Below are 14,633 nucleotides of genomic sequence, written 5' to 3' on the forward strand. Positions count from 1 at the left end.
AAGGGCTGAATGATGTGGATATGATTACACCAACCACCCCTTTGGAAGGGAACACACTGTGAGATGAGGACAGGACTTGAAGTGGGTTTTTTTCTAACCCAGAATGTTTTTTATCTGTACAAGCTAAAATTTAGACACAGCGCTACTGCTCGAAGCTGAAATCGAAGCAGCAAGATTTACTCTCGTGCTCCATAGACGAACATTTATTCTGGCAAAACCAGCTTTACCTGGTGCATCTACAAAAGATGACTGTGTAGCCTGCCCATGTGCAGGAAATTATCAGCCCAGGGCATCAGGACCATCTGGCTGAGAAAGAACCAGGTTCATTTTCCCTCTCTCCCTCACGTCTGGTGAGGTGACAGAACTCTTACATCCCACAAGTTTTTCTCAATTTTTTCCTCCAGCAAAGCTTAGTTCTTTCACTACATTATTATATGAGAAAAGAAGAAAAACAAGTGATTATATTAATAATTATTTAGGTATATTATATAAATATGCTATATTTTAATAAGCAATGTTAAGGGTTCAGATTTGCCAAAACAAGCATTGTTTCAGCCCTGTTTGCATGCATGGTGTATTTCTGCCTAATCAGATACTGACTTTAGTCACCTTTTGCTAGTTCCTAAAATTCCAATTCTGCAAACATTCAAATCCACACTGAGCTTTACAGTAAAGCATATACATAAATGATTCCAGTGTCAGAAAGAAATGCAATCCTTAGCTTATGGGAAAAGAAAATGGTCTGAGCATGGACTGAAGGAGTTCCAGGTTAAGATCTTTTGTATCAGTATTTTTATAAGATCCACATGAATAAAATGTAAACCCATGGAAATCCTACCACAGAAGAAAGACAAAAAACCAAAACAAACCAAGCTGCCATTTGAATAATGAGTTTGCATTTCTCTGTGAGCCCAAAACTTCAGGTGGCATGCCAGGTACACAAATTCTGGTGATTCTGAATCAAACCACAACTTTTCTTCTCTTAGAACAGCACTAATTAAAATCATTTATTTCCAAATGTCTTCACTGTCTCAGAAGGTTAATGGTTCCAATTAATATTTTTCCTTTTCCAAGAGCCTACATTATTTATGTTCTGTCACAGCATGGCTGGCAGATGACGTCAAAATATGCCTTTGTTGTGGAAATGTGTCTGCTTAAACAGTTTCTTTATTTGTGATGTGGCGTCTCCTGTGAAACATACTCTGTTTTCACATGAAAAACAAAGGCAGGACAGAGTCCTGTTAGCTACAAAGCCAGTAATTGGTCTTGTACAAGTGCTGCACATGATCTAGAGCCTTCAGTGGTGGCTTCTTTCCTTTCCCCTGCTCTGTTCACTGGAAAGTAACTCAAAGTAACCCAAAACAGAGGAAACACAAGACTTCCCCTTCAGCCATAATTCAGAAATCCCTTCACACACAGTTGGGGTTGCACAGAGGGAAGAATTTTGAGCTCTGTGAATGTTAATCAGCAATTTTGGGAGAAACAGTGACGGAACTGCACCTAATGCCTCAATTACAGTGCCTACAGCAATTACAGCTCTTTCACTTTGTTTCCATCACTCTTGCTCATGGTGCACAGAGCAGACAGAGGCCTTCAATAAGAAGATGTCAGTCTTCCATAAGCAGTACATTGACATAACTGCAGCAAGGAGCACAACCTGTTTCCACGGCACTAATTCTCTGCATTCTTCCATCCCTTGACAAGACTTTTTCTGGAGAGAGAAGCAACATCATGAAACCCCTCCCTGCTGGTACACAGAATCAAACCATCATTTAAGAGTGACATCCTCTGCAGCCAGTCCTTCTGGATGAAGAATAAGGTCTGCACTGCAGCTCCCCTGGGAAATGTATTGTTTCTAAGTACAGGTGGGGAAGCTCAGAGGAGCACAAGGAATAGGAATCAATGAGGAAATCTAGGATGAAGTCAAGTTACATTTCCTCACACCCACTCAAATGGAATTGTTAGTGCATCACGACAACAGAGAGGCTCAGATATCAGATCAAACTAGTACTTAAGCACTAAAACAGGTATTTAAAGACTTTAACACACTCCAGCATTAAATGCATGAAAGAACAGTGTTTCAATTTTATAGATGTAAAAAAGAGAGTATATTTATGCTAGCAGAGGGTATTTACATTCCTTAATAAAACTAAAATAAATGCCCATTTTATAGGTGCAGGAACATGTTCCAAGGTGTGTGTTTGCCAATTACACACACCCCACATGCTGACTGATGAACACACACACCCTGGCGTGTGTTCTTGCTTACATAGCTCACGTGCCTCCCTGTTAAGTAATGGAATAAGACTTGCCTTGCAAACTGGCTAACGCCGCCTCTCCTCGCTCGGTGACTTCTGCAGAAAGCATTCACCGCTAAGAAAAACAACTTCTGAAGCACAGCTAAGCTCTCTGCAGTCTGAAGAAGACTCACTCTTGTATGTAAGAACCAACGCCGTGATCCCTCCATTTTCTGTGCCACTCTCAGGAGTGTTTTCCCCCAGACTGCGCTGGCACTGCACTTTTCTTGTGCATTGCTGCCTACTGTAAAGACACAGCCCTCCTTACAGATTGCTTATTTTCCTACCACCTAGTAAATCTCAGTGACTGCCTGTTTCACTGTTTTCATAAACAGATAGGCAAGCTTAGGTTCTCCACACAATAAGGTACGCTGTTATACAAACTCCTTTTGGAATGATCATTCTCTTCAAGATTTCTAATTTTTTTCATTTTTGTTTTGCTTCTACTTGCTTATTTTGCACCCAAACCAGCATGAAAAACAGGCTCCTCGTTCTTCTCCCTTTCTTTTTCAGAACCAATAAAAAAACAGTGCAAAGGAATACAAATTCCCTCAAGCTCGTTGCATTTTGTGATGCTTTATCTCTCATTCCACTGTTTCTCTGTTTTCAGTAAGAGTCCAACTGTGCTTGTCAGGATCTGTCTGGAGATAACAGCATGCACTGGCAGGGGAGAGGCCTTTCCTGTTACCTCTCTATTGCGACACATTACAGACCCCTTCATCTCCACCTATTTTTCCTGTATAAAATTCACACCTCCTTTATGAGGTTTAATACCAGCGAAATTATGTCATATAGGAGCCGTAATTTCTAATGATTGAGTTATTCAAAGAAAAAGGGATGAAGACTGATGGTAAAGAACTGTCCAAGACTCTCAGAAGACAGCAATTGGATAATGTTCAATGTAAGTAAAGGCACTGCACCGAGCATGGGAAATTCAATATTCTCTTTATAAATAAACGGATGTGCCGTGAGATGAATCATTACCACTTCTCAACAGACAGTGATGAAAACTCTAGTTTGGTTCTTGGCAGCAGTCAAAAAAGCAATTCTGCTGTTAAAAATTCAGAACAGCTAATAAAAGGGTAGAGATCAAACCAGAAAACATCACTGTGTACCCACACAAACCCAGGTTGCACCTTGGTCCCCTTCTCTCCAAAAGGATGCAGTAGATCTGGAAGAGGTTCAGAGGAGGGCAGAAAGGATGATCAAAGACATAAACCAGTTTCTGTTTAGGAATAGCTGACTCCTTTCATTCTGCACAAAACAATATCACACAACCAACACCCCCAGAAAAAGGGCCGTTCCCAAAATTATATTTTCCAGCACCTGACTGGAAACAGCACTTCAAGAAGATGCTGCAGACAGCAATCAAAGTATTGTTGTGAAGTGTGTTCAAAGCACACATACCTGGTTTATGCTTCTCTGTAACACAAAACTTCATTTGCCATGGAGGCACTTCACACTTACATGTAAAACAAAGGAAGAAGTGACTACACCCTCTTCAATTGAATTCTTCAAGTAGGTAAGAATATGTAATATATAACCCCCAAAAGAAGCAGTCACTTCAGATTTCCAGAACTGCTGAATCCTGCCTGGCACCACTCAATCAAAATACCCATTTAACTTTCAGACCTTTTGCTCTCAATCACTTAGTCATTTACATGTTTTTCTAGGTTATCCCAAAAAATACCACCAACTGTCCTGAGCCTGAGCCAGCTTTGACAGTTGCCTATACATGGAATCATACACAGCCTAAAGCACCCCTAAAATCTTGTTATTATGCCTATCCAATCCAACCCTGAGGCATCCAAGCGATTTAGCAGTCATCCAAGTGTGCACTGTTCACAGGAGATGTAAACATCTCACATGGACATGGAGAGCCCTAGCTTTGCACTTCAGTGCACATCAATCCTTCCACACACCTTATGAAATGATACATTATTAATCAGTCACCTTCAGATTGCTCCCTTTCCCCCTGTTCTACATTATTACAGTACCACATTCAGCTTTATGTTAAGAATTTAACTAAGATCTTAGAGAAAGAACCTGTCTTTCCTGAACAAACCCATTGTCTTTCAGTGTTACATACCCTGCATGGGAATGGCATTTCCATTTATCCCTGAAAGTACGTGCATCACATGTGCAAGACATTCAGCTTTCATGACTGATGGAGCAAATAGAATTTAAAGTTAGATCTCCTGGAACAAAATAAAATTTTTCTAAAAATCAGCTATTGGAAATTGTGCCTGAGATCTATTTTTCCTTCTCCCCACAGAAATTTCACAAAGAAATGGTTCTAACCAACTGAAAGGACTAATGATGGTATCTAATATCCATAAAGAACACAAAATATTACTAAAATCCTTACTGAGACACAAGTGCATAACACCTAACCCCTAAATGCAGCTGCTCTTTAGAGTCCTTTTACTGATGTAAAGAGCTTGACTGTTATCTCAGCTTGCTCATTATAAAGCTCTGAAGTTCAAAGGTTTCCTAAACCTAAAGTGAGAAGTGAAAAGGTCACAATCTTTAAGTGGGCAACCAAATAGTGGCACTGTGCACTGGCCACCTCATCCCCCCAAGCTGCCCTTGGTTCTGACTGACACTAAACCAGTGACCTGTACAAAGCCAGGCCTTCCATTTCACCACAACTTCCCTTTTTACTGGAACAGCTCCCTGCCCTATTAGGGGAGAGATAACTATCAACAGTTAATATAGAAGTCACTCAACATTTTATATTATAAAATAATCCATTTAGTAGCTTATGCTGTTCGGAGCTTTGACCTTCTTGTCCTTTCCAAGCTGGCTGGCTGCCTTAGACTGATTTGTTTTGTAATGCTCCAGTCAAAACATTTCAGCTGTTGCATGAGAAAGAGACCAGGAAAAATGTCGCTTTATTTACAGTTCATAAAAATTAATAAAAATAAAACTCTTTCACCCTAACCTTTGGAGAGAGGTCTTGAGACCTGACCACATTACGGAGGACTTGAAACATCTCAATTTGGAAAGGCTTTGTGAGGCTTCTTGACATTTTGTGGATACATTTTCCAAATTTTGCCCACTCAAAGACTGATCCTACCACGGCTCAAGGAGTCTGCAGCCTGTGCTGGATTTAGGCTCCCAAAATGACAGCAGGGAAGTGACCTCTCCCCTTATTGGAGCTTTTTGGATACAGTCAAGCCAAAGGAGAGAGAAGACACCAGAATAAAAAGCCTTATATGAAGAGAGAACAAATTGAAAATCAAGATTCTGGACACTGGGGCAAAAGCATTCTTTGGTTGTCAGAAAATATCCTGAGTAACAGGCAAAAATCCCATTCTTGCACAGTAGACCCCACCAAAAAAAACAGCAAAGGAGCTTTAATGTTGTCAATTTATCACCTATTTCAAGTAAACAAGCTTTTTGTGGCAGACCCAGAGGGTCCTGTACTGCTGATAACCACAAAGATCTCAGTATAACACAAACTGATAGAACCTGATAATTCCTCCCCAGAAACTAGTGATGGTTCATCTGATTTTAAACAGTGTTAATCAGAGCCCTCAAAAGCAAGGAAATGTGAGTATTAAGGTAATTAAAGTATAGGCAATCATAATGACTTGCAGAAATCATTTTCTAAATGAATGCAGTTTAACTAATCATGCACAATGCACACATCTTTAATTAATGTAAATAGAGACTGCAGTATGATGCACACACTGAGGATGAATGAATTAAGATTGCAGCCAGTTCTTAACTCATGAGTGCTCGACAAACACAACGTCCTCTATAATGCTATTTTAATATAGCATAACACAAAAAGCTGGACAAACACTGTGCATTTTGCATCCACAAAGAGGAAAGCTGGGCAGAAGACCAAGTGCAAAGCAAGCTCTAAATGTGTCTGTGGCTACAGCCCAAGTACTGTAACTGCGGTCCTTCCTCGAGCTTCTACAGCTCTCAGAATTACACTTATATCCCTTTCAGCATCACTCCCATAAATATTTAAAACCCAAGGCTGTTTGGAATGTCTCTCCTTTAACTGTTATCACCATCCTAATGAAGCTAATTAAATATAACCCAGCAAGATTCATGCCATCCAGCACACTGACTATGGAATATGCCTTGCTGCACTTCGCTTCTCTGCCTCCTCTGTACTTTGCTGTACAGGTACATCACACTTAGTCATAAAATTATTGTTACTTCTCTGGATGAAGTTTTTTGCTTTGTCACTAAACCTGCATGAAGAATAAACTTGACCCAACTCAACACTGAGGAATTTACGCCCAGTTTACAGGTACTGCTTACATGCCCCGCATTTTTAGAGGCATTATTCATTTTAAACCCAGATATTCCCATGTTATCTTAGAAATACACCATAATTTCCATGTCACAGTAAAAAAAAAAAAAAAACCCACACAAAAAGTAACGAAACAAAAAACAAACACAAACCTTCAAAATCACACCTGGTAGCAGAGTTACAGACTCATTGAACCAGGATGGCATTTACACAACATTTAGCTGAGAGCCTTTCCAAGTTCCCAATGTGTCCAGAGGATTGCTAACACCCTGTGTACCTTAGCTGGACTCTGTGACCTCCAGGCAGGAGGTCTGAATAAGAACAAATTTTGGCCTGTGGCCTTTACCTTTCCATCTCTGGAATGAAATAAATACACACAGATATCTTGAAGTAAATTTTCTGGCATGTGCTGCAGGGAGGTTTATAAAAGTATAAGTGATGCTAAAACACACAACTGAGCTGACACAAGGAATGCTTTCCACTATAAGCAACAAGAGAAGGGTGTATTGACTTTTCTGTTCTATTTGAAGTAAAACTACTATATTTTTACATACATTGTTTAAATGTATGTTTTCACAGAAAAAATAAAGCCAACTTGTCCTGGCCCTATAGTATATCTGCTAAAGGAGAAAATATGCAGCCCAGCAAGTTTTCCCTCCAACCTTTCTTTTCAGGCAAGTAATAAATCTTGAGTGAAAAAGTCACTGTGCTCTTCAGCTGTCACCACTAAGATTTTGTTTTTTAAAACCATAGCAGCCTTAAGGCTGATTTACTACTCAGCCCTCCACACTCTGACAATCGAATAGTTGGAAACAAAAGTCACTTTTGCACACCTGGAAATATTTTATTTGCTGTGCTCATGAGAAAACAAAGTTTTCATCTGTGAGGAAGGAGGCAAGGGGAGAAAGGGAAACGAGACAGAAGGGAGATTGAGGTGAATCTTAAAATCTGGTTCTTGACTTGAAATACAAATATATATATATATAATATATATATTATATAAATATAAATATATATAAATATATATATATATATATATATATATATATATATATATATATATGAACCCCAAAACTACCTCTGCATAGTAAAAGTACTCAGGATCTTTAGAAACCATGGATTTGCTAAGTAATCCAGCCTCAAAGCCTGGAATTCTCAGCCCCTTGAAAGTCTCAGCCAGTAAACAGCACTGCTCATCAACTGTGTCAATTCAGCCATTTCAGTTTGGCAGGTGAAAAGAACATGTGAAAACTTCTAAATAATTTTATTGTACTCTTTTGCTCTTCTTTTTCTTAAAAAATAAAGGTAATAAGATTCTAATCACCCTAAATTGTAAAGATCTGATATTAATAAAGGCAAAGTTGAACCTCTGAAAAACTTTTCAGAGCACCTCTCTACCCCAGAGTTGCAGGTTTAAGAAAATTTAGGGAAAAAACTCAAACACATACCAGAGAAAACCAATTGATGGAAAATGTGATGGTGCCAAAATTGTGAAAGTATTTTAGAATATCAGATCCTCTTTTCCATGTCATGTAGTTTGATATAATTTTTCCCTAAAGCTTCATTTTCTGAAAATTTATTATATGCTCCAGAACAATCTTGTCTTCAAAAGAAATCCCACATCTTCTGTTATTTCAAAGAGCCATACTTGCACCTGGGCAAGATGATGTAAGTGCTCTAGGTGCTGGCTGACTGAAAAGGAGACCCACAAAATCTCCCTCTCTGTTTTTAATCCCAGGGTTTTACAAGAATATGAGGAGTGTCCTTTGACAAGCAGAGAGGCATTTCAGCATTTAAAGTAAAAAAAAAATAAAATAATTAATGGTCCAGCAGTGTGGACAGACTTGGTGATTGCATTCCCACACTTTGATTCCTGCTCCAAAATACTGCATCACAAGAATACAACAGGTGGGAAAGTTAAATGTTCCTGCACCATTTCCTTCTAAAAAGCACCCAGTCTTGGATCCCCTGTACTCCAAATCTGGATGAAATCTGCACAGTTGAGAAATGGCAGCAAGAGACTTATCCCCCTTTTCCTTACTCTGCTCCTTCCCTACCACTGAAAGACACATGGATGGATTATGTGGCTTCTAAATCTACAGGGAAATAATAATAATAATAATAATAGTAATAGTAATAATAGTAATGGAAAACTGAAATCCTACCAAGTCACAGTTGTAACACAGGAATAACTTTTAGTGAGATGTATCTGGCCAAAACAGAGATCATAAATAGGCAAATATGTAAATAGGAGAATATATGACGTGGTACAGAGGTAAGATTGTGCCACTGCATCTGACTGCATCACCTGCTTTGTAACAGCACATACACATCTCCAGACAAAAATGAATAAATGTGCAAGATTCTTTCCTATTCCTTTTAACTTGTAAAACTGAAGACTTAAATATTTGAATTTCTTCCATGTGCCTTCAGAAAGGCTGAACTTTGATGTTTTTAAAGAGGAAAGATTATTCACTTTTGCTGCAGGCAAGAAATTATAATTTCTTTACTGATTCTGCCAAATGGTTCTATCACACATTTTTTATTTTCATCAAAACAAGCCACTTTAAATTAAGATTGTCCCATAACTACATAGTAATCAACATTTTGAGGGGCAGATCAATTTGATAACTCTCTGCCTCATTTCTCTGCCCAGAAGATTCCTTCAAACCCAACTGAACCATAGAGGAAGAGAGTTTTACTCCTTTTTCTCATGCTTGGCAGTTGCTAGGAAGAGTATCAGCTGCAGTTCTGTTTTATTTTGTTCATGCAACAAGAACAGAAAACTCAGTGTTATCCACATGACTCAAGCTAAATAAGCTAAATTCAAAGCAGTAGTTAATAGAATGAAGTCAACAAAGCTTACATAAGGAGCAGCAAAACTTGCAGGTGATGGAAAAGGAAAAAAGTAAGGAGGAAGACTAGGGAGCAGGAAGTTTTTTTAAAAGCAAAATAAACATGCCAAAGGAGGCAGGAAAAATCCCCTGCACCGGCACAATATGCAAAATACATGTTTTTATAGCAACCAGCAGGATGATTGGAAATGGGGAGCCAAGCACTGCCCTCCTGTGCTAACAAAGCACTTGTAAGGGTTCAGCTCTTCAGTACTCTGGTACCAGGGCAGCTTCCAGTTTAAATTAGACTGAAGCCCACAAATGCAGACAAAATCCAGACCATCATCAATCTGGAGACAATGGGCAATGCTGACAGCACAGCTTCCCATTAATCTTCATCTGTCCTATCACATCCTGTCATTCTTATGCAAATAGCATATTTGAGGATACATCTTTTCTGCACCCCAAGATAAGGAGAAGTGAAGCTGTCAGGAGCACCAGGATGTCATCCCGTACCACGGGGCCATCCCTTCACTCAGCACCTCGTGTTTTACATCACAGCTAAAGTGTTTGACATTCAAATTTGACCCAGCAGGAGGGAAAACCATCCGATGCAGCAACCTGCATATTGCTTCCTGTGCTGAAACACTCATCGAGGTCCCTGGGGATCTGACAGTCTCCCTTTCTTCCCTGTGTACCCTTGTTAAGGGAGTTTGAAATGCTGCTTAAGAGGGGGAAAAAGAAAGATTTGCATGGGTAGGTAATGACACCAATTCCCAATTCACCCTTCTCACACTAGAACTAAGCCCAGCACTAGAGGACTAGGAAAATAGGTTCCACTGACAAAAGGAAAAACGGGGCACACAAATGAGTTGGTCTAGGTTTTCTTCCATGGAAATCTGTCTCACCATACCTGAAAACTTGTTCACATGTATGTCCAGACAGAATGTTTCATTTCAAGCTGAGCAATTTATACACAGGGTTCAAAAAATTTTATGTGGGGATGAGTGATCTCTCATTAGGACAACTGATGCATAGGAAAATAAAAACAGGCTTTGAATCATAAGCAGCTCCATAAAGTTACTGCTTCATATTTTAGGCATGAAAAATCACTCCTGAGTGGGTAAGTCACCAAAACCAAGAGGCAGTTTTTCCAGTTATTGCTCATTAATTCTGCTTATAGAATGAAGAAGAAAAGTTAAGATTTTACTATTATTACTGACTCAGAGTGTTTTGTTTCTGTATCACTTTCAAAGAATGTTCAGAACATCTTGTTCCAGAGTATTTCCCTTCCAAGAGAAATCACTTTCTGTACCATACATGGCTGAAAACAGTACGTGCTGGGTTTATATTCTTACAGAAAATAGAAACAATTCCAAAGTCTCCCCAGCATCACATGAATGAGATGCAAAGTAGCTGAGACACAAACACGAGATACAACTTTAAGATGCAATAATATTTCAATACAATCATGACATCTTAGAGAAATATGTTATTAACAGGCATCTGTAACAAGACCAAACAAGTTCCCCATTACACATAACTTTGTATAAAGTCTGACTCAAATCTATTCAGTCTCCGAAAGCAACGTGCTGTGGTGTTTCCAGGGACAGTGAAGTCTGCATAGGCTCAGGGGAATACCCTTATTTTTGATATCCCCACGTGCTGTTTGCAAATTACAAGAGATTAATCATCACATCATTGTCAGTTAAGCAGGAGCCACATAAATTAAAATGCTGGATGGATTGTTACCAATTTTGCAGGCATAAAACACACATTCCTCAAGCATTTTTTGCTTTGAAAAGCTGAAGAATATTCACAAAAAAACTATTCCAGACGTTTTCGCAGCCCTTGGAAATAGAGAGCAGAAACTGCATTGCACTTTTATACCATATGTAAAAGTCATGCCTTAAAAAAATATCACTGTATGGTCACCATGCATACCTATAAAAACAGGACACTCATTGTCATACATAACTATTTCCATATAAAATATTAATTTAACAAATTCTTACCTTCTCAAACGGATCACCAATTACAGAGTAAATTACAAGCCCCCACTAAAAGATTTCCCACTACTGAAGTACAAATGCTTTCTGGTGTCATCTTCTTTCTTCCAGGGAAGGGAAAAAGTACAACTCATGCACTGCAAATATTGCATGGACCTAGGAGAAGACAGTGGCCTGGTACACCCTGTCTGGTATGGATAACAAAACTGTGTTGTTCATTTTTGTTCATTTTTAAAAGTTTTTTTCATTTTTAAAAGTTCACCACTCCCATAAAATTCATATGTACAGAAGAAATATGAGGGATACACAAGACATTTTTATGCATCATATCAAAATGAAAACTTTCTTTCCCAGGCTAAGAGGTCTGGATTTGCATCTGGAGTGATGTAGGTACAGTACACTATTTCAAATAAAACCTCAAATAAGAGAAAGCAGTGTTCACTGTGTGCCCAGGAGAAATCCAACAAAAGGGAGAATGTCAGATAATTCAGTTCCCAGGTGGTGATGGACACAACACAGTAGAACACTGAACAGACTCCAAAGGAAATTTCCCTACTATTCAACAATCAGAATGCTTTCAAATTCAGCTTAGCCTTACTGACTTAGAACAGTCACCAAAAAAACCCAAAATCAATTTGACAAAAGTGAAATCTTGGAAGCTTCAATCTTGCACAGGCATACTTTTCACTAATGAGTTTTATTATCTTTTACTGAAAACTCTTTGCTGGTTCTGATTTGCCATGGCAGGCTCAGAGATAAATGCATATCAGAATAAGCTCTGAGGAAGCTAAATGGTTTTAAAGCGGATTTTCTAGAGGCCTGCTGGGTTGAGTTTGCTTGGAGGTTTTCTGCAGGAAGTGTTACAACCCTCCAGATTTTACAAACTTTAAATGTTCTTGTCACACCGGCAGAGCTGCCATGGGATTTGAGGAGAAATTTCCCTGTTTACAGTTGGAAACAGAATTGCTGAGACACTTAATCCTTGAAAGGAAGTAACTAATGAAACCAACAAACTCCAGCGAACTCCTGCATAAACAAACACAACAGAAGCAAAAACCACAGCAGCAGTTTGACAGAAATGTTGCTGCACAAGTTCAATGAGCTTGACTTACAGAACACTTCTCCTAGGAAACAGATATTTAAGGCTACCCGAAAGCATTTTTTTTTTTCTGTTAAAAATTCTGTAGAGAGGGGAAAAACAGTGAGGGACATGAACCATTCCTCTACCTTGTCTTCATTTCCAGACTTCTACTCTTCATCATTAAATTGATCAGAAAACAGTTTGAAAAGTAAAAGAGGGTGGGATTATTATACCAAAATTTGGTATTTTCAAGAGGAACAGGATACAGACAATGCATCTATTTGTACCTTGTCTATCATGTCCGGTCTGTTTGTAGCTGCCAGAATTGTCACGTCCTTCAGCTGTTCTATCCCATCCATTTCCGTCAGCAACTGAGCCAAGACACGGTCTGCTACATTCCCAGCACCTGAAGAGCTGATTTATAGAAAAAAAAAAAAAGTCACAGCATGATCTTTCCCTTCCTAGAAATAGGAGAAAGGAAAAGATGCACTATTCTTTCCAATTTACAGAGATGCACTTTTTTGTCTTAATTCTTCGTAATATTTATTTTCACCTTCAATCTCTGAAACAGCATCAGTGATATAAAGTAAAACCAAATCAGAGAATTTGAGTTCCATAAATTTTCTTGGTATTCAGCAAAACAACTGAGATTTTGGGGTTTTTTACTTATTGAACTGCTACAGAGGTTGTAAAGAACATAGCACAATGTGGGTATCTGGAATAAACTTTTTTAAGCAAACTGAATTCACACAGCTTCTTTACTAGTCAGACAAACTTTCATTTATAGCAGCGTCCAAGTGAGAGCTTACACCACCCTATGCAGTATAAAAAATTAGGCAGTTATGTCTTTTGCAGAGTTGCTCTACATTTTTCTACTCTCTCCCTCGCATGAGAATAAATCGAGTGTTGACCAACCGCCTCATAATTTCACTGTCCGTCCTTTAACTCAGTTCGTTTTCCAGATACCAGGGAAAAAAACCCAACATTGAAAAAACTGAGAACTCCAGCTTTGAAATCACCAATATGTGAAAAACCTAAGCAGACAAAGTATTCCCTCTGCTGAGAAGGGGCAAGGAAACTGAAGCAGGCTAGGGACAGCAGCTGGAGATTGTACCCAAACAGAGAGTTTTATACTCCTTTGCCAGAAACTGGGAATTCTGCTTGTGGCACACACCTAAAACTCGCTGTTTTCCATACAACCTTTCCTTGTGGATGGCAGGCACACACCTCCATCAATTTTCACTAATGGGGCTGATGTCCCAGGGTTATTCCCTCCTCTGCTGCACAGAGGAAGGTTTCACTTCTCTACCCTTAAATAGGCTCTTTTCAATACAAGTTGAAAAAATTAATCTCTCCCATTCTTCTGGATCCCTATAAACAAAGAAGACACTTGAAACAAGACCAAATCTATAGGGGATTAAGATAATTTTTTAATTTCAAATTTTTTGAAAGCCCTTTTCCAGAAGTTCTCCTTAATGTTTATACAGGTAAACAGGCACCTACACACACAGAGGTGCAGTACGATCATCCTGATGTTTTCATTTTCTAAAAATAAAAATATTAAAGATACTAAAACATAAGTGCTCCAAGTATTTCCATACAACAGAGAGTGCACAAATACAGCTGTACAGTTATTACACACATATATATGCAGCACTGCCACCCCACCACCAGCCTACCTGCAACCACAGTGATGTCCCAGAGCCAAATCAACAGTAATGGCTCCAAATAAATCCCCTAACTTTCCTATCCTACAACTGGTTCTGCAATTTTCCAGAGCCAAAACAGTGAACTTATCACACCCAGTCTGGAAAACATCTTTAAGGAGCTATAATAAATGTTGGCTAAGAGAGTAAGATATTTAGGTTGTTAAGAAATATTAGAGAAGGGACTTGGGTTACCTGCTTGTCAGCTTTTGGGGTTTCTGCAGCCAAACTGGAAATTCCCAAGCCATATTTGAGCATTTCTAACATACCCATGGGTCAGAGTCTCAATGACTTATAGAGAGCTGAGTGTGATAAAACACTTCAGGCATTAGACATGGATAGAAAATGCTTTTGGAGAGACACACAGCTTAAAGGAAATTACAATCAACTTTGTAACATTAGCTAGTCTCAGTAGGGATCCAGGCCTCCC

The 14,633-nt window shown here is 38.9% G+C and overlaps 1 protein-coding gene across 15 annotated transcripts in view; it reads right to left on the minus strand.

Moving 5' to 3' along the window:
• The window catches only part of AFG2A (AAA ATPase AFG2A), a 161,121-nt gene that overhangs the window by 99,889 nt on the left and 46,599 nt on the right, over nt 1-14,633 (minus strand). For 8 of the 15 annotated variants that reach the window (XR_015287308.1, XR_015287309.1, XM_086890588.1 and 5 more), the window contains one exon: nt 12,785-12,911. Coding sequence is in view for 13 of the 15 variants with exons in the window: in XM_086890588.1 (XP_086746714.1) it covers nt 12,785-12,911 (127 nt within the window). In the remaining 2 variants the exon portion in view is untranslated. Of the gene's footprint in view, nt 1-10,842; nt 11,573-12,784; nt 12,912-14,633 lie in introns of those variants that run through there. The other 7 variants (XM_086890598.1, XM_086890593.1, XM_086890600.1 and 4 more) reach the window with 1 other exon arrangement.

Source organism: Cyanistes caeruleus, chromosome 5, assembly GCF_971803275.1.
Source record: "Cyanistes caeruleus chromosome 5, bCyaCae1.hap1.1, whole genome shotgun sequence".
NCBI lineage: Eukaryota > Metazoa > Chordata > Aves > Passeriformes > Paridae > Cyanistes > Cyanistes caeruleus.